Below are 22,975 nucleotides of genomic sequence, written 5' to 3' on the forward strand. Positions count from 1 at the left end.
GCAACTTCTTTTTCCCAAAATCCCTAAAAAAAGAAGAAATTATATCTCTTTCGATAAGATTTAATGAAAATTGATAAATCTTTTAATATAATTGCTATATATGCTTAGTGTGTGACTCGTTAGTTTTTTCTTTAGGGTCAAAAATGAGGCCAATCGTCTTAATCTGAGTTGGACATGTAGATGAAATGGTTAGCCATGCCAAGTGGGATGGCTCATGGCTATAGAATTATAGGGCAATACTGCTCAAGAGACTAGGTCAATTGGATCTACGTAACACTTCTTCTTTATGAGTACGTTGGTAAATGGTAACAGCACCGGGTACGTTGGTCACTTAGACAGAGGTAGTTAGTTATACAATGGTTGTCATACTGAGTTTTACCACAGCGCCCTGAATCACAATTAAACTCTTGGTAGCACGCAGGAGCAAACTGCAAATTATGAAGGAAAGAGTATTGGCATTACCAGAGAAAATATAGGAGTGCATATAGTAATAACTATTTACTCAATTTTGACAAAGAACAACAACAAAGGTAACTTCTGCAGAAAAAGTTCATATGCTGGTTTCTCTGATATTTACTCTGATTGAGCCAAACCAAAATGGCTAGATTGCAAATGCCATGTCAAAAGCTATTTTTGAAGGAAAAAAAACATACTGACTGTAACTGATTCTTGATATGAAGCATTATCCCTCGGTAACAGGCAACTATGTTTACACGGCCTGATCTATTACAGAAATATATCTTTGTTGCAACTTGTATGCAACATGCCCAGTTTTATGAATCATCTGAACTGCCTGTCAGAAAAATAGGAACCATTTGAACTGAAGTTGACGAGTTTACAAGTGGACGAGCGTTGAACACGTTCTTTCCACTCCCCGGACACCTTTTGCCCTTCGAGCAGGCAAGTGGATAACATCACATCTTCAATGATCTGTGTGAATCCTTTCAGCATCTTAAACAGAAGCCAAATGAAGTACTCCAATTGGCAATAAGTTCCATACATAGCAGCTTACCGTTTTTTAGAGTACATAGCAACCCAATTTTTTTTAGAGTACATATCAGCTTACAAGTAACACATGAAATTTTGAAATAACCAAAGGTCAAGCGTAGAACCTTCAAATCTCAGATGTTCTCCATGTTGATCTCAGTGTAATTTGGGCAATAATACATGTTTTTAACTAGACAAGTTAGATCGTGAGCCATCTTGGTTTTTAATTGTAATACGAATAATGCTAGCAGCCCAACATATATTTAAAAACATAAATTTATTTAGTCAAATTGAAATAGAAATATAGCATGCTGGAGACTAAATAATGGAAGTCCATGAAAGCATAAAGCAAGTTAAAGCTGAAGCAAAATACTTCTGCGAGTACTTTCTAAGTTTTCTATACAAACAACCTATTGGCAACAGCAGACATGAGGTTAAAAATATAGTCTCCACTAGATTAGTCACAAGGTTCATCTGCTCAGCCTATTCTACAACTTGATTTAATAAACTTTTACATCAAGTGTGCTACATAAATGCATGACCAGGCAAAATCAATCAAATTTCAATTATTTTCCTTTCCCAAAATATAAAGCATATAAGGGATTAAAAAAACCTTTTGACCAAGAAGTTCAATAGTCGCTTAATGCTTAATTCAGAGTCTACGAGATAAGGTTTAAAAGCAGTCTAGACGGGCTGCTTGGCAAGCATTAAAATACAGCACACAATAAATTGAGTTTAGTGAAGCATTGCATTGCAAGGTCTGAAGTCCTATAATAGCTTAGATGTAAATATAATTTTTGACATGAAGTTCGAGGTAGAGGCCGGCAGGCAACCATGTAAGAAGCAAATCAGGTTGATTCTTCGCTCTCAAGACGAATCCTCTTGGTACCAACCTCGTCGCTAGCCGGCACCCTATTCTCCTTTGCTTCCACCGAACATCTCTTGTATGGTTTGAAGCCTGTTTTGCGTGATTTAAGCTTCAGGTGTGACAGTTCATTGGGGAAGGAAGTTCTTGGCTCATCCATCATGTCAAGATCATGATCAATTGTTGTGGCGTTCTTGTTGAGGTCAACCGTCACTGTGGTCACTTCATCTTCCTCCTCCTTGGCAACCTCCTTTGATTCTTCTGCCTGTGGGGGAGAAAAGCTTTGTGGAAGCTTTTCTCTACTGAACAGCGCATCGAAAGCCATACGACCCTGTCAACAAAAATGTGAATTAGAAAAATGATGGATGCTCAAATATTTAGATAGAAGTGATTTTGCATATTGTTGGTAGGCTACAACCTCTTCAGAAACTTCCTTCCATGAATCACTTGTGCTTCCACTGCTTCTAAATTTGCGGTGGTTAGTGTCACCGGCTGAAGAGTTACTGCAGGAGGCTTGCTTTGCCTTGTCATTGGCCTTATCTTCTTTCTCAGGAACATTTCCTGCCTCTACATCGCTACTTGAAGGTGTGTTGGAGCCACATGAAGAGCGATCCTGCTTTTTCTTATTCCTGAATGCATCACTAATGTCAGCTCCTGTAGTAGGTGCAGCATCAGTATTCTGGACAGGAGATATCTTTAACTCAGTATGGAGAGACATGTCGCCTTTTCTAGTCCCATCAGACTCTGAAGACACAGCAACTCTCAAAGCTTCAGACTGGCCTTGTTTCTGAGCCTCTTGGCATCCCTTCTGTGCATTTTCAACTGGGGAATCTCTGTCTTTGTCTAAAGGTCGTGGAACATCTGCTGTGGGAAAGGCAGCACTAGGAGCTGGTACAAATGGAAAAGCCATGGGGGGAGTGAAAAAAGGGAGAAGACCTTGTGTTGCCCACCATGCAGATGCTGCAGCAACTGTAGCTGCTACAATAGAAGCCATGCTTGGAGGAGAGCCTAAGTTCCTTCCTTGAACACCCTCTGCAGGATTTTCTTGAGTTGGATCAACAGGAGTGTTACCTTCTGCTGCTGGCCAGTACGATGCTGCGAGCCTAGCGGCTGCATGGATGGCAGGGTTTGACAACAATGTGGAAACAAGCATGCTGGAGAAAGTGGATGACATGTTGACGAATGTTCTGTAGGTATCTTGGTTGCAGTTGCACTGCATCATCGGAGCAAAGGCAGCATAGTTATGAGGAAAAGGTTGTGGTGTGGCACTGCTATCAAATTTTGGATCCGTAGAAAGCATTGGATGGATGCATGGGTTCATACTTCCATTGACTCCCACTTGATCGCCTGTTTGATCAGGACGAGTTCCGTCAGTTCCAGTAACAGGAATGCTAGTTGCCCCATTTCTCTCCGCCAGGGAGTGTGAGGTCCTTGCAGTTTGTTTGTCCACGTATGTTGTCTCCGAAGACTTTGGCTTTAGCTTCATTTGTTGCATTGAGAAGTCCAAATATTCTTCATTAGAATAGTCACATTTAGAGCTGACGTGGATTCCATTAACCCTTCCAATTTCCGGAACATCGATCTCTTTTACATCCTCTTGCATGGTGGGATTAATAGAATTCTTTTCTGTGGTGGTCATATCTCGGATTTCTGTTTTGGTTGGTTCAACCCCCCTGGGTACACCATTATTCGAAGAGCTTTTGTTAACTGAAGAAAATGATGCAGATGGAGCATCTCGGAAGAGATTAAGAACTTCCGAGCAACTTCCTTTTTCAGACACCTCTTTCCTCTGAAATTTCTGGATGCAAGCCGGTTTACATTTAAAGAAAATGAAAGATATTAATACAGAGGTTAAATTAGGAAAATCTTAAGAAAACATAATACCATGGAGCATTTACCTGCAGAGACATATCGCCTACCATTTGTACATTGCCACTGCTCAGTGTAATATTTGATTTTGATGACTTGTCATTTGGAAGTTCCTTCGTTGGTGTTTCAGAGCTGAGACCATTTTTTCGAGGATATGGACTGTTAGGCTTCCTTTTAGGCCGTGGTGGAGGTATGTCAATGTCATGAGCTTGCCCTGGAGAAGTCCCGTTGTTCATAGCTTCCTTTTCCAACTGCAAATTTCCTAATTTGTTAGGTGCAGACATAGAAACAAAATAACATGCTTGAGGAACAAAATCTTTTGAGTACTTGAACTGTTGCCACTGACTGGGTTTCATTAGTCTGTAAATTTCTAGAATCTTACAAGGTAACTGAAAACATAGTCAGCTTATAGAGGCCACCAATATTGGGAACATGCATTTCCTAGCTGGCAGAGTTCAGCACCAATATACAAATTCAAGCCAATCAGAAAATAGTTGGAGAATATGTGTGTCTCAGAGGAGGAAAGGGCAATGGCAGTGACAAGTTGATTTTCTGTTTGCATCAGTTCTTTCTTAATATTATGAATAAACAGTATGTTTATGAAGAAAAAATGTTCAAAGCATGCAACATAAGCACAATAGTCTTTTGATCCCTTTAGCCAAGTTATGCTCAACCAAAATTACGAAAATTTTCAAGTTTGGCAATTTCCCAGTCCCTGAAGTGAACATTTTATCTAGGTCATACCACATTTGCAAATTATGCCCGATTGTTCAAATTATGAAATTAGAGAAAATGACATTTAGGACAAGCTAATTAGTCATATATTTACAAAGGGAGGGAGGATATTTCAATCATGAGGCAATTAACAGTTGCTATTAGATAGCTTTAAAAGTCTAAAGTAGAGACAATACACTATGTTTTGCTGATCTACAGATTGCCAACTGCCAGAAGGATGGAAAGGGTACTGTCCACAAGCTTGTCCGAGGACAATGAGCAGAACTGATAAGTGGGTTAGCAATGATGACAATGATGGGCAGCACTAGGTGGCACCTGGGCAATCCTGTCCTAAAAAAACTAAAATGTGACTCTGAAACCATCTCATGGAAAACGAGAGATTAGAACTACAGAAAAAGGCAACAGTTTTTGGAAAACATTCTTGGTACCCGCAGGCTTGTCAGCACTCAGCAGCGAGCTTTTGCCTTGGCATGTGGCTTGATAAAAAGGACAGAAGTAGGGCACAGAAAAGTTAAAAACCTTTGCCTCCTTCTACATCTTCCTAATTATCCCCACATTGCACTTGCAGGATGAAGCTGGATGGTGGGGAACGTGTGTGAATGGAATAAAATACAAACATGTAATTTTCTCTTTCTTTAACAACCTTCTAAGGAAATAAAGAAAGATTCTTTACTCAAAACCTCCAATCACATCAGAAAGAAATATATATTTTAGTGTTGCTGACAAACCTGAAGCTGCTGGTAAATTTGGACTAAATCAAAAGAGCCACTAGAGAACTGCGACTGGATCATCACAATAAGCACATACAGACTTGCAGTCTAGCCAGTCCCTTAATTACTGGGACAAAGGGGCTGGTTAGGTATCATTCAATAGGGTTCTCAATTCGCATTTGAATGTTGCCTCTGGATCTCACCCTCCTACTGTTTCTTGTTGTTGTTAACTTCAGAGGTTGATCAGCCAATATAAAGCATTATAATTGGATTAATGAACTCTTATCATAATATTAATTATCAATAATGAATTGGGCACCAGTAAAAGCCAAAACAAATAAGAATCTTCTGACTTCATTGAGAATCTTTTCAAACATGTTCAGGTATAAAGTAACAAATTATGGTGATTAGACAGGAAGGCCTTGTCTAGTGGTATATTGGGAAAACATATAGTTACTATGTCGAACTGGAATATTCTGGCAAGAAATCAGTATGTTAACATTTTACAGAAAAAGTGAGATTTCATCATTTCAGCTAGCCGTATCAGTTTTTGTTATTCCTTCCAATAAGATGGTGCCGGCTGAAAAGCATGCATGATTCTAGAGAGGAGAGGGATAGGAATAGACTGGGGAGAAAGAGGACCTATGGAGCCTTGATTCATTATTTTCTACCCAAATCCATAGAAATACTCATCAATTCATACCTGAGGAGTCATCTTATCTTTAAAAACAACCCTGAATAATTTCAAAACCAAGTAGCTAGTTCAACTTGGGTGGAAATCAATATAATTTGACTGGGAGGACAGATAACTTTCCAACCAACACTGACCTGGGGCACATTGAACCTGTGCATAACAATATCCATGCATATGATAGCACCAGATCTTTTGAGCTACTTCTATGAAAGGCAAGACACTCAAGACCCTTACTGATGGATATATTGGCTATGAGACCACTTTAAACCTATCTTCCTGCCATCATGGTGCTGACACTCCAAGTTATCTTAAATTGTCCTGATGGACCACAAAAGGTTTTCAACATTAAATTTAACTGAAAAACATGGAAAGTTATGTAGTCCAAAAGTCGTTTCGGCAGTTTTTCTTGACCAGTAATTAAGTAAACAACGTTAACTGCATAAAAAAGATGCCATCCCTACTGTGCAGGTTATATGAGAAAGCTTTAAAGTAATTTATGTATCATAAATATTATTTCCTGATCTCAGATTGCCATGGCGCGGTTCAGTTAGATCTTGGAACGCCAACCATAATGCCATCATCATTGACCAAGCAGGAATGCAGCACAGTTGGATTTGAGGAGATTACAGCAAGATGCACTTTGTGACATTACCAGAAATATAACTGAGGGATATCAAAAGCAGTAAAATATTAGAATTCTGTGTGCATGTTGCTACTTACAGGTTTCCACAAATAAAACTGAATCTTTGGTTTGGGTTTGTTATGGGGCAGGCTGAGTCATGGGCCTTTGGCCCAGCATGGCATGGCAGCATGCCCAAGTACTGTAGCATTGTTGTGGTATTGTAGTGCCGCCAGTCACCATCAGGTTAGTTAGTAGGGATGAGGTTAGGTTGTTAAGGTTAGGGCTAGCTCGACCTCTATATAAGCAGGAGGCCCGGCATCCAGTTTCAAAAAAAGAAGGGGCCAGGGATCCATTTGGAACCAAGAAAGAAGTAGTGAAATCCCCTTTCTAATCTACAGTTTACTGTCCCTCAAAGCTGACAGCTATCTAACTATCTTCCCAGCAATGTTTACCGATTAATGAACCGCAATACATTACAAGGTTGGTCACCACCAAATCAGATCCAAAAAGAAGCCCATTCACAGTGAATTTCAGCTCACAAAAGTCAACCAGCAGCTATCATTATATGGCCGTGATTACTGCCTAAAGTATTGATATAGATATACCAGTGCATCTGAAGTGTGATGGTTTGAGGAAGGCCCGTGAACTAGTTAATGCCATGAGCAATAGTGGACATTCCAAATGTTCCTTTCACCCTTTAGGTTCTCAACATAGCAACCTAATCTAACAAACCTAGATAGGCCAAATGATCACTCTCCAATAATAATATATTTAAGACAGTGACTGCTAGAATGCAGACTGTTCTTCACTAACTGCTTAGAATTGCCCTCAGCCTGTACGTAGAAGCCTCACCATGATTTCCAAATTCCAACATTGTTTCAGCTGAGTGGAGGGTGGATTTTTTTTAACTCACCCATCTCTTCCCTGCTCCACCTAAAAGTCCGCTTGTAAAAAAAGGGTAAAATTATAAGCACCATATGTATTCATTAGGCTAACAGTATGTTGCTTGTCACCCTAAATTTAATGTGAAAGCATCTCCGATATTGGTGAGTAGTTGAGTACAATGGCGCAGTGCTTTCATCCCTTAATCACCTACTAACCAAAAACACCAAAAGCAAGATCAGATAGGCATGTTTGGTTGGAATATATGAGCTTTCAGAGCCCAGAAAACCATCATATTTCTCAAAATACCAACCTTGCCATCCTCTCTTCCATACATCTGGCAAGGATGTCATGGAGAGGGATGGAGTAATCTCATTGAGGCAACAATTCAATGGCTGTCCTATAAATTTTCCAATCTTATGATTGCCTGGTTCAGGATTTGCCACCCCATCTCACTGACATGTGGGATAGCCTATGTCAATGGATGTGAGGCAGGGTGGCAAATGGCAAGTCGTGAAGTGCTGATAGATGTGAGTTCTTAAATAACCGTGGTGGCAGCCCAGCCCCTACAAGGTACAGGACAGACAGGTCGCCAGCAGAAAAAGGAACAGAGGAAAGGGCAGTAGGGGATGAACAGAAACAGCGAATACTTCTTTTCGGCTCATATCATGTTATGCGTTTAGTAGTATGCTGATCTTTTATCTTCATCAAATCCAGCATTCAAGAAATTTATTTGCAACTTAATATTTGTCATACACAATGAAAAATCTCCATGTTACTCTACCAAGTTCCCCCATCCCATTATTTTGCACTTCAGTCATTTTACACAATGTAGATGATTAAGCTTAATGTCATATGCAAATAAATGAATCAGGTAAAAGTACACTTCCTAGCATGTTTTCCCAATTTCTATATGCATTACTTTAATCTATTACGCAATAAACAGAGCACTGCGGTCAAGATGATGTTTTCTTTCAAGTCATTATAATCAAAAGAAATAAATCATGCATTCTTCAAACCCATCACTGTGGCACACACATCGAAAGAAATAAAGAGAGAAAACAAGAAAATAATGCAGTGAAGTTTGGAACCGAAAAATCAGGACACAAACACAAATGCTGTTCAGCTAATCTAAAGGCGATGGCAACAAGAAAGCTAGGGAAACAGTGGTGAACCAAACAAAGGCACTAGCCAATCAGATAAAGAAAGAACCTTGGTGAAGAACTTCTGAGCGTGACTTCTGATCTGCACAGCCGTCTTTGTCCCAACATGTTCTATGGAATAATTCAGAAGCCAGACAACAAACAGAAAAAAGTACAAATCCATATCAATAAGCAAACTAAATTTACATGAATAAACCAAATGGAGATTGTTGAAGTCAGGAAACAATAGCATAAAACTACTTGAATACAATATCTTTGGAGATTTTACCCTCTATGCGCTGCCACGCTCTGCCATAAAGTTTCAAGGCTTCAAGGAACCGTTTGTGCTCTGCCTCAGTCCACCGCTCCCGCTGCTTTGTTATCGTGTACGGCTTTCTCACCTACATACAACAGTGATAAAATCTTCCTTCTTTATGAGAAAACAACAAACACATCACACAACAACTCACCTTTACCACCGTTTCCTCACCAGAGGAATTCACCTCCATCTCCAAATCCAGGAAAAAGAAACAGAAATAGAAAGGAATTGTCCAACAGCTGCTCGCTTGGTCACTTGGAGTTGAGGTCATCTATAAACAAGAGAGCTCCTCCTTCCATATCTCCAACCAAACGCTGGACCTGACGCAAGTAGTACCTCATATCTCCTCCTAGACCTCTATATCACACCAGTACTCCCAATATTTCAAATTTGTGCACCCGGCCCCAAAAGAGCAGCCAAATTAGTGTTAAATTTCCACGATAAAACCTATAGAATTCACGACTCTACTCGTGAATTGACTTGGATCAGAATCTTCAAAAGGTTCAATTCCACTCACCTACTTGAATTGATCCAATTGCCATTACTCTGCAAAAGACGCAACATAGAGCAGCATCATTTAGATACTCGTGAACCTCATCTAAAAATATAAACTACTCTCTGCTTCCAATTTTCTTAGGGGGTATTTATACGATAACTAGGTGTTTGTAGGCTCCTAACAGGCTAACACCCTATTTTTCAGTCATTCAGTGTTAAGATCTACACATCAGATTAGATCTTTGTGCTAACAAAAATATTTGGTGGTATTGGGGCCTCTTAACATCCGAATTTTTATCCCACCATCATTCCTCGAACATTACACCAAAAAGTCAATGCAACTCTACTGTAAAGTAACTTAAATTCCAATAAGAACTGATTGTAACTGAGGTAAAAAATCATGTTTTAGGAGGCCTTAAAAAGCATGATTTTTTCTTACCTCTACGACCATCTCTAGTGCACAAATCTGAGGCACAAAAATTCAAGTGTTGGAGCCCTAAGACTCATGTGAGGTCTAGAAATTCTTTTGTTTGAGTGCGTGCGTGCGTGCGTATATAGAGAGAGATATTCACTAAGAAGAAACTATGTTGGACCTAAAACAAGGTACAAGTGTACAACTAATTGAGAAAACTAAATGGTTCCATAATGACATGAGTTACTTCAACTGAAAAATCACAGGATCACCCACCATTCTGCTTACCTACTGAAAATTGTAGTTGATCTGTTGCACGCAAAAACCAAGTCAGCAGAGTTTAAACCTAGCTCGCCTCCTTATCTTCAACTCTAGAATCATATTAAAACTCGCAAGTTTTCAAATTATGCAACCATTCCAAGAAAAGAAATGGATTAGATTCATAAAACCAATCAAAAGCATGGAGAAGTAGTAAAGCAGTAGCAGAAGAAGAGATCAAGCTCACCTGCTAAGGCCAAACACTTACTGTAACCTGCCACCACAGAAGAAAAACAGGGCATAATAAGTGCCTAGTCCCAATCAAATTGCAGCTTTCGATCACAATCCATGATCAAAAGCACCAAATTTAATAGTTGTTTTATAATATTGACACAATTGGGTTCTCAAAATAAAAGAAAATACCACAATTACCTGGGTTTAAGTGTTCTTGAAGTTCCGATACTTTGCTTAGATGGACCCAAACCGAAGAGTGGACTGTTTAGTGCTGAATCTCACAGCTTCAAAATAATCAATTACCACCCTAAGAAGTCCCTACATTTGGAAGTCATTGCAGTAAGAAGAACCGCGATAATTTTGTCAAACTCAAGAAACAGCATGTTGGAATAGCCAAGTGTATATCGTGCTGATGCAACAGTGGAACTGTCAAACAATTTAAATAGCAACTCTAAAACATAACAAGGCAAAACATACAGTCAACAACTATGTGCATTTTGTGAAGGAAAAAAAAAGAAATAAAACAATAGATCCTGGCTTTAGGGGGCCAAAAGTCAAATCTTGCATCCAACTATGTGCATTTGCTTTAGGGCCGCACCTCGCTCCCCATCCACGCCACGCCTCCGCCCCTTACCTCTTCCCCATCCCCACCACGACATCGTCCTCTGGCAGTCCCCAACTCATTGCATCCATGTCGCGCCGCGCTTCCCCACTCCCTCGCTGGCCGCCGGCTCCCAACTCACTCCCTGTTGTCAAGCCGGCCGGGCATGGTTTGCTGCCCATGGCGGGTGACGGGCGTGGGCGTGGGTGTGGGTGCGAGATTTTGTTCATAGACGTGGGCATACGAAGGTTGTATCCACAGGCAATATGCCTGTTGCCATCTTTCGACGCGGTGCAATAGGACTCAGCTTGTTCGCTACCGTAGCATCAACAACCATGTAGGAGATGGAGCTGTGATGCTAGGACTCGCATTGCAGGAGTTGGACAATGCCAAGCTACACATGACAAGTGCATGTGAGCCATGCTTGTTCACGGTGGCCGAATGCAATGGGCTAAGGTGAGCCACGACATGCAAGGAGATCAAGGACCTGGGAGCTGGTTGAACTACCTCGCGGGATCAAGCTCAAGTACGTCTTCAAGCTGAAAAGAGGATGAAGCAGGCATGGTGATCAAGCACAAGGCCTAGCAGATAGCATGAGGATTCATCAAGCTAGCCGACATCGAATTCAACCAAGTTTTTTTGCGCCCATAGCTTGCATGAAGTCAATTTGGCTACTTCTTGTGGCCTAACCACCACATGGACATCAGGTCCGCCTTTTAGAATGGAGATTTCGCGAAGGTGTACATGAAGCAACTGCCACGTCCGTCATTGCTGAACAAGAAGAAAAGGTCCTGCAATTGCGCAAGGCACTCTATGCCATGCACCAGGTAACGCGGGCATGGAACACAAAGCTTGACTGCATGCACAAGGAACTTGGCTTCAACAACGAGCACGACCACACCCGTTGCCACATGTTCTCCTCAGGGTTTATGTTGATGACTTGATCATCATTGGATAATGCAAGGAGGCGATCAAGGAGCTCAAAGAGGAGATGAAGGCCAAGTTCCAGATGAGTGATCTCAAGTTGCTCTCATTCAACGAGACGATAGTGGCATCAGGCCTAGCTAAGCACACTATGATGACTAGGCACATCAGTTGGGCACACACCAACAGATGAGCGGCTCGGCTGATCATCAATAGCCTCCGCTACCTCGTCCATGCGTGGCCAAACCTCACTTTTGCAATCAGGTTTGTGAATCGCTTCATGGAGCGACCAATGAAGGAACTCATGATTGCAGTGAAGCGCATCCTCCGCTATGTCACCAACATGATTCACTACGGCCTACGCTATGAGAGGAAGTATGGAGAGGCACGGGTGGTCGGCTACAATGATAGCGACCTCATCGGCGCCTTCGGCACGAGCACAAGCAGCACACACTTCTTCCTCAGGAACTGCATGGTGAGTTGGCAGTCAAGCAAGCAACAAGTAGTGGCTCTATATTTGTTTAAGAGTACATTAGGCAACTCCGGATATGGTTAGTTTAGGATTGATTGTAATCCTGGGATAACCTTCCTTATCTCTAGGAGAGGCTGCTTGCCCTTCAAGCCATGTACTCCTATATAATCAACCCATGGGGCAAGCAATACATCCCACGCATTATTCCACGCAATCTCAATTGCTTACATGGTATCACGAGTCTAGGTTCTAACCCTAGGCCTCCGGCTTCTGCTACCCTCGCGCCGCCTCGGGGAGATCGATCTCCGCCGGGCAACGCCCTCGTAGGATGCGCGGCCGATCCCTCTGATCCGCAGCGCCGTCGTGGTCAAGCAACAGGGGACCTACCTCTCCCGTGGCCGATTCGATCTCGTGGGGCTGCCTTCGCCATCATCGTCACCCCCTCCGGCGTATATGGCCTAGCACCAATCCTATCCTCCTGCGCCGCTGCCACCGCTGCCATGAGCGCGTGGCTGCGGAGGATGCATGCGGGGGCGCTGGGATGCCATGCCATTGGAGTCGCTGGGGTCGGGCCGGGTTGCCGCGCCGCCTGCAGACGTCGTTGCAGGCGGCACCCTCGTCGAGATCCATCGCCGAACGAGCCTCCTCGTCCCGCCCCGTCCGCCACGCCCTTCCATCACGCCGCTTCACCGCCATGGCTTGCCGGCCGCAGTGGCATGGGGGCTCCGTCCCTCCCTCGCTAGCCCTCTCCTCCGCACCGCCGTCGAGCTTGCCCATCCCTTTCCTCCCTCAGTGCCGCTTCTGCAGCTACCGTCGAGCGCGAGGACGCTGCAACGGAAGAGGCTCATGGGGACGCCAGCCCGCCGCGCAGCAGGAGCGGAGGCGCCACTTAGGCTGCACCCCGTCCCATCCCTCCACTCTGCCTCTCTCTCCTTTGCCGATGGGGAGAGATAAGGTTATGGGTGAGGGCCTCAAGCTAGGTGCACCTGAGATTGTACCCGCGGTTCCTCTTGCTGCTAATTTTTTTCCTAATCAAAGATCAGGTTTGCGTCACCCTACCGTTCGTCGCTAGTCCTTCATCGACCCTCCCAAGGATGAGGTTGTCGTTGCGCCCTCCAAGGCTGCAGCGACGCGCTCGTAATCAAGCCATCACCACCTGTGTCGTCGCCTTTCTAGGCCGTGGCACCACCCATGCTGCTGGTTCTCGTCACGTTGGTTCTCGGTCTGAGTCCACGCCTATTGCCGCACGCTCGCAGACACCGCGCCGATGTTGCTGAAGGAAGATGCATTTGCGCTCGTTAGTTGCTCCATCTACCATCGCAGTCGGCTCATCGTCCTGCTGAACCTGTTGGCAAGAAGCGTTGATTTTGTGTATCGGGCGCCTTCGCTGGCGCTTTGGACCCGCACCCTCCTCCACGGCTTCGACCACGTCCACCTCGACCTCGGCTACTTCGGTACTAAGGGGCTATCATCTGCTTGACAAGCCTCATCAGCTTCCACTCCAGCCACAGCATCTACGGCACATCAACAGTTGCGAGTGCGGGGGATGTTAGCTCTTCGGCTTATTCTCCAGTCTCATTGTCTACATGCTCCTGCTGTGACTGCAGGGGGATGTTAGAGTATATTAGGCAACTCCAGATATGGTTAGTTTAGGATTGATTGTAATCCCGGTATAACCTTCCTTATCTCTAGGAGAGGCTACTTGCCTTCCAAGCCATGTACTCCTATACAATCAGCCCATGGGGCTCAAGCAATAGATCCCACACATTATTCCACGCAATCTCAATTGCTTACAATATTCATGTGAAGCAGAGTATGTTGCTACTACTACAATAACGCAAGGACTTTGGCAGCCTCAGCTAATTAGTGAACACCAAGTTTGGGCAAGTAAGATTCCCTAAGCTTCATGCAAGGCTTGGAACGGTCCAAATCAATTCAAAGTCGATGCACAAGGTTAAAGACGAGAAGGGTTAGTATAATCTTTGCTGTAATTACTATGAGTCAAATAACGTCAAATCTTTGCCTTAGGGTGTGAATCAAGTCTAGAGTCTTCATAAGCAAGCTATTAGGGTTAGCAGGTATTAGTTCCATCTAGCTATAAATAAGAGAACAACAAGAAATAAGATGGGCGTGGTCAATTTGACTCAATGGATAATTGGCCCACTCCATAGAAACGAGTCAATTGCCTAACGGTTCGGCGCATGAAACTGTGGAGGGCCGATGGTTTCGAACCAAAAGACCCATAGGGTCGAATGGATCAACCCTGCTGCGGTGCCGCCACATGATGTTCAACTCCATCGCGGTCCGACGCGCCCTCCTCTAATACGTTGTTGTCCCCATCAGATGCCAGGCAACAATAGCACAACATCTTCTTCTTTAGCTCCTCAGTGACGACGTGCATCTCTTTTCCTCTTGCCCACATCAAATTCATGTGTCCTCGCCAATCTCTTTTGATCCCAACAGCTATCCCTACGCCCAAAGTCATTTTGGTGATTTGGTTTGCACCAATTGGAACCACGTGATATGAATTGCTGAACTTGAGAGCTGCAGGAGTGATAAGAATGAATTAAGTTTAGTAAATCATGGCGGTGGATATAAACTAGTAGAAATCCAAACCGGCCAACAATGGAAGAAGTTGTGATGGAGATCACGCAGGGAGCGCCACATGGAGGAACCTTCGCGCGCATGAAAGAGAATTCACAGTTCACGAAAGCCATCATATGGAGATAGAACAACGGGCGTCGTAGCTTCGCACAAGTAGTCGAGTAGGCGGCAAGTTGCCCTTGCCCAGCATTGGGGCGGTGCAAGAGCCACGCCGCTACCAAGGGAGAGAGTGGGGGTTATGGCATGGATCGATCAACACAATCCGTTTCGTTATGAGAACCATCATGCCCGAACCAAATGGATTGATCATGACACTACAAATGACGGCTGGGTCGTTGTGGATCGGAACAAAGCCCCTTAGGTTGACCCATCCCATATTCAAACAAGAAGTTGCAGTTCTGAACCACCAAAATCGCTATCTCTTCAACATTCCTTCAACCGACCATGGAGGTGATCACTATTGTAAGTTGTGATGGTTAACACCTCCAAAATCAGAATTTGTCCATCCAAGATTCATCGCCCAAAATTGGATGGCAGTCTCTCAACGGAAGATTAACCCTTCGTAGTTCCATGATAATACTAACATTTGATTGCTTTGAAATGCATGAACTTTTCCAAAAAATGGAGCATTCTCTAAGGAGACACATCGTGGATGTAGATTATTGAAACTAGTAATGCCAAAAACTGACAATTTTCTACACATTTGTGGTAACTACTAAGCTTTTATCTTGGAAAAAAACTCAAACGTAGAGAGAAGACTCTCTCTAGCTTTGTTTAAGAGAGTAGACTATCGGACCCTTTAGGGGTACTCACACAACTTGCGAGCACCTAGATTTGAGCCTAGGTGAGTAGCCTCACAACTTGTGGCTCTATCAACCAAGCTATTGCTCGTTTCAACCAAAATAAACCAAGAATGTAGTGCAGTAGAACTATAAAAGCAGAAGTAGAGGAATTACTCCCTCTAGCACAATCGAGTATCATTTTGGACTTCTTCATCATTCCGTCATGTAACTTTGACTAGTGCTTTCTATCATAATATATTTATAAACATAGAGAAAGTATACCATTACGAATTTCATTTGAAGAAAAATTGGCACATGTTATTTTTACATATATTCAAAGTTTAAAAGTTTGGCTATACTCATCCCATATTTAGCAATTGGAGGGTGTACATGCAAGAAATAGATGTACCTTGTGTAAGGACCTCAACTCAACTGCTGAAAGAGCTGATCAAGATGCTCTTCTCCCTACATGGAAAAAGGTGAGGACCATAAATCACACTCTTCCTTTTCTTACCACTAAAATACCTTATTAAATCCTTAGATCTGATTAAAACACACCCAAAAAACCAAGAAGGCAGAAAAGCTTCAGCCTAAATTAACTAATTGATCTGACAATCTTCTAGCTTCAAACTAGACCAGCAGAAAATCATTCTTCATGTTGTCCTAATGATACCAAAATCAACAGGCCATTTTATACAGCAATAAAGGAATTTCCAAGTTGATTAGAGAAAAAAAACACATCCTGGACTGACAGGTGCCAGAATAAAATACTCCAGTTAAATAAACTAACAAAGTAAGCATGAATTGCACAAACACATCCCAACACTGCTGTCTCATATGCTAAGCTTATGATCATGCAAACTATTTATTTCTTTGTGTATGGGTCCTGGTGTAAATTTCTGAGAGAAATTAAGGTGTGAATTTTCTACCTAAATCTACCGAGTTCGAATTCATGGGTCCTAATTCTGCCAATCAGAGTGAAGCAATCAGCCTCCTGGGACCAACAATAGCAGAGACCCATATCTGCAGGCAACATAACTCGCATGTCCAGAACCTAAAGCAACCTAGCTCAGCAGCAGGAACAGTAACACAAACATCCTCTTGACGTCCTAAAGCACAGCGCCAATACAACCTCTTGATAGCCTCACCGAGGAGGGAAAAAACTCACCCCCGTGAAGTTACCAAGCACACACCACGACGAACAACTCCCAACGTTCTCTGCAACAAAAGCACAGGAGGGAAATGGCACAATTCATTAACAAGTACGTTTGCAGGTTTTCAGATTCCCAACTTCTGCAACCATGATCCATTCCACAGCTCAATTAATAAAAACGGGAAAAAACACATAACCCAAGAAGAAAGGGAAAATAAAGCAAACCGCCACCTGATTCCAGTCATCACAAAGCTAAACCACAAAGACATTTCGAAAAGTAGTTTGTGCAAGCTGCAAGGTAACAAAAAAAAAGTAGCAATCCAGGGTCCATCGCGTCGAGCTTAATTTAAACAGGGCACCGCTAATTCCAGCTACAGAAGCAGCTCGCCGTACCTCCTCGACAGACGCAGCGCAACCTAATCCAATCCAACCCAAACCGTGCTCGCCGCCTCCGCTCCCCCGTCCACCCCGACACACGGCGGTCTGCACCAACAACCCAGCACAGCCAAACCATTTCACCAGTCACGGAAAAAAAACGAACAAGAGCAAGCACGAACCCCGATCCCCGTCCCGCTCACCTCAGGCGACCGCCACGGCGGGCATCACCGGCCCCGCCGGCGCCGGCGCAGCAGGGGCATCCGCGCCAGCACAACCCTCCCGGCCCCCGCTTCCCTCTCCGCCGCCTCCACAACCACCACCGCCAGGAACCTCACCGATCGGCTGCCCCGGGGGGATCTAGCTGGACGGGAGCGTGAGCGAGAGCAGAGCGAGGCAGTGGAGGGAGACGAATGGGAAGCCTCTCGAGGTGGTGGTGTGCTTTGCTGTTCGCTGCGGTGTGGTGGTGCGCCCGCGCGGCCGCGGCTGTGCTGCGTGCTGTATGCTGTGCGCTGCTGCGCGGGGGGGAGGAAGGGGGCGGGGGTCGCGATCGCCGCGGGCGCCGCGAGAAATCTCAGCCACTATCTTTTCTTGTGGATTTCTCGCGCTCCGGACCCCGCGATCTTGCGCGCACGCCCTCCAGCATCCTCGGAATTGCAGCCGCTGCAGGAGAGTTGCTTATTTTATTTATTTATTTTATTTATAAGCAGACCAGGGACTGCTGCTGGCTGACCGTTCCCTATCTGTCCCTGTCTCGATTTGGCAAGGAGCTGGGAGGGTGGCCAGGGTCGTCCTACTGGTCAGCTTTTGGAAAGTGCGTGTAGTACTTATTATGATCATGATCAGTGGTCACTCTGAATATATGATTGTATACATGCAGTATCTAATGAAAGAAAATGAGAGTCCACTGACAGCATATCCTGGTGCACCACACATGGAGGGTGTTGTGCTAGCTGCTACCTTATGCATCTATACAGGAAAAGATCAAGATTTCTTACCACCCTTTCTTTTGTGGAATGTTGTCTCATTGCATCATTTTGGGATAGTTCTAAATAAGGCAGATTTTGACCTATAAAAGAGCGAAGTGGTGCCCTTCTTTTCTTTACCTGCTTGATTGAATCATGTTTTGCTAGTATTGTACGAGCTATAATATACCTCCGTTGTAAATTAGATAAAAATTGGAGATCACATCAACCTCCATTATTAAACTTTGACATTAAACTTCTGTCCTTAAATTGACTACTACTAGGAAGAAACAAAAACCTAGATTGATCCAAGAGTCTTTTAAGAGAAATTCTAATGTAACTGTAACACTTCTTTAAAAAAAGATGTAACCGTATGTAACAAATTTTAAAAGCATGTGCACAATATGAGTGACTGCAGCTATTGTAACTGTGAAGCATATGCAGCAGTGAAACATGTTTGGCACTAGAATCAGAGATCCAAAATACACAAATTTGGTAAAGATATTTGTTAGAATTTAAATAGGTGTGCTAACGGGTAGGGAAAAAGCACGGGGAAACAGATCACAAAGCATCAGCGGTACAAGTGAACACTAATTCAGTTAACACGCAAACAGCTAGACGAACAGTTGCCCTTCAGAATCGAAGCAGCAGCAGCAGCAATATTCGTGGTAGTTTCCATTTCCAGAAGCATTTCCCTGTCAGAATAAACAGTAGACACAAATTTTACCACACTGTTTCGGTGTTCCTCCCGTCAGTTAAATCCGCAGCCAGGAAACTTCCACGGGAGCCACCCGCAAAACCTGGCTTCCGCAGGGACCCATCCGCAAATCCCAAAAGGTCACACCCAATAATGAATAATTTGCGGCTGGGAGCGCCCGGAGCAGCCCCGCGCCCCTCTCGGGGCCCACCTGGCGGCCAACTGGGAGCGATCTAGTGGCTCGCCTTGCGCTTTTTCCAGGGCACCCACGATCGCCAAGGACCTGTGGCCGCCGTTCCTCCACCCGCTCCACCCCTTCTAACGGAGACGCCATCCCGGCCGTCCGCCCCGCCCCTCCTCCTTCCCGCGCCGTCCGATCGCCCCCGCGGGAAACTCGTGGCCAGCGTCGCGCCGGCGCGTGGACGGCCCCGATGCCCCGCCCCGCCGCATCGTGCGGTGTATGCAGGCTATGCAAGCCGGGGGCTTTGCGGCTGTGGTGGAAAAGCGCATCGGGAGGTGGGGCCCGCGGGGGGAGGCCTGCGTGCGGCCCTGGCACCCTGTGCACGTGGCGCCGCGACGTGTGGGAGGAACGCTGGTGGGCCGCTGGGGGAGCAGGGGATGCGTTAACCTGTGGGGCCCGCTGGGGTCTTATCTTTTGTGGTGCCCGGTAGGACGTGACGTGGCGGGGCACTTTCTTTTATTCGCGGTCCGCGACGCGCGCGAGCGCAGCAGCGCACCGGGGGAGATGCCAGGTGTCGGGAGTGGGTGGGACCGGGAGCCAGGGGCCTCGGGGCGCTCTCTCTCTCTCTCTTTTTCTTTCTTGTTTTTTCAGTTTAGCAAATAACGTAAATTGACGCGACACTCCATATAAATTCGATATTTTCTCTAACCACGAATATCAATCCGGACATGAACACCTGCGTGATCTACGATGTGAAACTTTATTTTACTATTACCAGTATGCTACTGTACGTCCCACAGCAACCAGCACTTTAGCACTTAAAAAAAATGTCCCACATGATGACATTCGGGCTTGTAGACCATCCAGATGGGTCCGTCTCATTAAATCTCCTCGTATAAAAAAAAATATTGTATATATGAAACTGTTTTTCACAATTTATTTCATCTCTAGAGATATTTTATTTCATTCAATATTGTTGTGAGAAAACAACACGAGTTCGGAGAGAATGGTCGGATGTTTTTACGAGCCTTGCATCCGAGAGTTGAACTGGCATAAGATTTATCCTGGTTTGAAGCCGCAAGGCTCCCTACGTTCGGTCGGTAAGCTCCCAATGTGTCTAATGAATTCTCCAGGTCAGACAATTCCATGTAAGGTACATGGTGGTATTATAGCTCAAGAGAGGCCTAGTACAAAAGATGGTCTTCCCCTAGGTACATAATGTTGACCAATGGTTAACCAGGGGTAAAATGATCCTATACAAAATCTACATTATATAATGATATGTATATCGTTGGAAGGATTGGCGCCCTCCCAACGATCCTACTATTGTTCATTCTTTTTTATTTTTTTTTACAAATCACACAGTATAGACGCAGATACTCACGTACATGTACGCACACTCGTCCCTACGAACACACGCACGCAACCCTACCCCTATGAGCACCTCTGAAAAACTAAGCCGGCAAATTCTCGAGATTGATGAAGTCACCATTGGTGCCTCACTGTCGACGGGCACGTCACCTACCACTGAAAGAATAGTGTCGCTTATATCCTGAAATAAATCTAGAAAAATGCGAGCACCAGTGCCGAGTCGAAGACTCCAACTCTGGTGGGCAAGTTTCACACAAGGAACCTTACCATCTAAGCTATGTGTCGTCCTTGTGTGGCAACGAAATCGTCGCCGTCTACTTAGCCTCACGGCTGTCGCTTCCCGCGCTGATGAGGCATACACTGTTCAAAATCATGGTGCTATATTCTCCATCTTCTTAGTTAAGTTATTGTGAAAAAAACTAAGATTTCTTATTCTCTATTAAATTTACTATGATGAGTCATTATCTTCCTGTATGCCTTTATGCACACCAGGTTCCACCCCATCAGGTTGTTTTTTTATTCAAAATTGCAAAGTTCCACACATCCATACATTGAAATGTGATGCTTCATTTCAGTAATCTATTTTTTCACTGTGCATTGTATCCGTGTGATGTGTGTTATGCTATTCTGTGGTACACATGCCATACCCACATCACCGGCGCACGTGCTCTACGGGCGCGGCGAAGCGCGCCGTTCTAGCTAGTAATCATCGTACGTATGTCCAGTTTCAGCAGATCCCCGTGTGTGGGCCCGCGCGTAGTCTGGCCGAAGTCTTAGGGCTTCGAGACACTGGTACTTCAGGACTTCCAGAGTATCACGTCACCAGGGGTTTCGGGAGTACCCCGGGCTTCTAGGACAAGGTCTTCAAATGCAGGAGAGACGTCTCCAACAAATATCATGATACTCTGGACTCTATTATTTTACTTTGTTAGGACTCTATTACATGCTAGCACCAGCTAATGGTGTTTGGTTCCTCCGACTTATTTTTAGTACCCGTCACATCGAATGTTTAGATACTAATTAGGAGTATTAAACGTAGACTATTTACAAAACTCATTACATAAGTGGAGGCTAAACGGCGAGACGAATCTATTAAACCTAATTAGTTCATGATTTGACAATGTATTGCTACAGTAAACATTTGCTAATGATGGATTAATTAGGCTTAATAGATTCGTCTCGCCGTTTAGCCTCCACTTATGTAATGGGTTTTGTAAATAGTCTACATTTAATACTCCTAATTAGTATCTAAACATTCGATGTGACACGTGCTAAAAATAAGCAAAGGGAACCAAAACGCCCTATAGTATATGTTTTAGGGCACCTATGCATCTTGAGGCGCCTATGCATGGGTAGACCCTTAGCTTTTGGAGACCCTGGACTAAAAATGAGTTTAATTTTAGGATGCTAATTAAGATAATTAAATATGAGCTAATTGCAAAACTAATTGCTTGATCCTAATTAGATCTTCATTAGCTCATGTTGTGGATTCTACTTATCAATTAGCTGTGACTTATGCAATTAGTTTTACAATTAGCTCATATTTAGTTATCTTAATTGAACTAATTTTTAGTCGGAGAGCTCCAAACGATAAAAGCTCTTCTACGAAAGCATGCCTACATGGCCTTTTGCTTGTACCAATTGTTGAGTGGCCTAAAAGTTTTAGACTGTCGAATGCTTTTACAAAGGTTGAGAAATTCATAACTCTAACCCTTTGTCACTTGCTTTCTCCAACAACTGTGGTGCATGTCTTTCTATTTCACCGTTCTCGTGTCGATATTTATAGATATACTCATTTCTCTATTTGCGTGCCACTTTGTTGACGACTCCTTCCTTGACCCTCTCTATTTGGAAGCGGGGCGAGAGGAACATGAGAAATTGACTCAAACACAATAATTTAACTACTCCTAGCTGTTCAGAAATAATGCAAATATGAAGATTGCTTGAGGATGCATGAGCTACGAGGATGCCATGGCGCCGGTACGTGGCACATGTGTCTTTACGTTGAAATTATGGATGAGCCTAGGCAGTTATAATCCGATCTTATTTTCACATTTGATTGTATTTTTCTTTTGATATTGTCTACTCTATACTGTTTTATATTTTTTCTTAATATAAGATGCTTTTAGGGCGTATTTTTTTAAAAAAACACTACTATTTTTTTTTCAAATTACACATTACTTACAAACGCTCGCGCCCCCACCCATACGAACGCTGTCGGCACGTAGAATAGCGCCCATACAATTCTAGACCGCAAAACACTAGCAATTTGAAGGATGTTCTAGAACAATTGTTTTTTGGGCTCGGTCTTAATTTGGACCCGGGATGGCAATTACCCTGCAGCGGAAAAGTAGATTGGTTGGTTGGACAACAGCCGAAGGGAACCACAACCGTTTCCCTAAAAGAACTGTACATGCGTGTAGTATAGTAGTAGGAACTTGTGGTTATCGTGCGCTCACGACTGTTGGCGGATCTTGTGGCGTCGGGTTCTCCAGGTGGAGCAAGACCGGAAGAGAGACAGGTCAGCCGAGCGCACGCAGCAGCTAGCGAAGCCTGTCGAGGACGTTTTTTTTTTGTTTTTTTTTTTGGGTTTGTGGCTCAGGTTAGCTTTGCCCTTTTCCATTCC

The 22,975-nt window shown here is 44.0% G+C and overlaps 1 protein-coding gene across 7 annotated transcripts; it reads right to left on the reverse strand.

Moving 5' to 3' along the window:
• Positions 1-1,654: 1,654 nt before the first annotated feature.
• On the reverse strand, positions 1,655-17,655 carry LOC117861503 (protein CCA1). Of its 7 annotated transcripts, none has more exons than XM_034745075.2 (14): positions 17,339-17,655; positions 17,154-17,243; positions 16,776-16,825; positions 16,017-16,072; positions 10,423-10,542; positions 10,238-10,264; positions 10,021-10,041; positions 9,343-9,371; positions 8,977-9,182; positions 8,796-8,907; positions 8,577-8,638; positions 3,751-3,972; positions 2,271-3,650; positions 1,655-2,183 (listed from the first exon to the last, which is right to left on the reverse strand). In XM_034745075.2, the coding sequence occupies exons 9-14, from the start codon at positions 9,094-9,096 to the stop codon at positions 1,836-1,838; spliced, it is 2,244 nt and encodes a 747-aa protein (XP_034600966.1). In that variant the 5' UTR covers positions 9,097-9,182; positions 9,343-9,371; positions 10,021-10,041; positions 10,238-10,264; positions 10,423-10,542; positions 16,017-16,072; positions 16,776-16,825; positions 17,154-17,243; positions 17,339-17,655; the 3' UTR covers positions 1,655-1,835. The 7 variants fall into 7 exon arrangements, with proteins under 7 accessions (XP_034600966.1, XP_034600962.1, XP_034600965.1 ...); XM_034745071.2 differs by having other exon boundaries at positions 10,021-10,103; XM_034745074.2 differs by having other exon boundaries at positions 8,977-9,371.
• Between the last annotated feature and the right edge of the window lie 5,320 nt (positions 17,656-22,975).

The sequence above is a fragment of the Setaria viridis genome, chromosome 6 (genome assembly GCF_005286985.2).
Source record: "Setaria viridis chromosome 6, Setaria_viridis_v4.0, whole genome shotgun sequence".
NCBI lineage: Eukaryota > Viridiplantae > Streptophyta > Magnoliopsida > Poales > Poaceae > Setaria > Setaria viridis.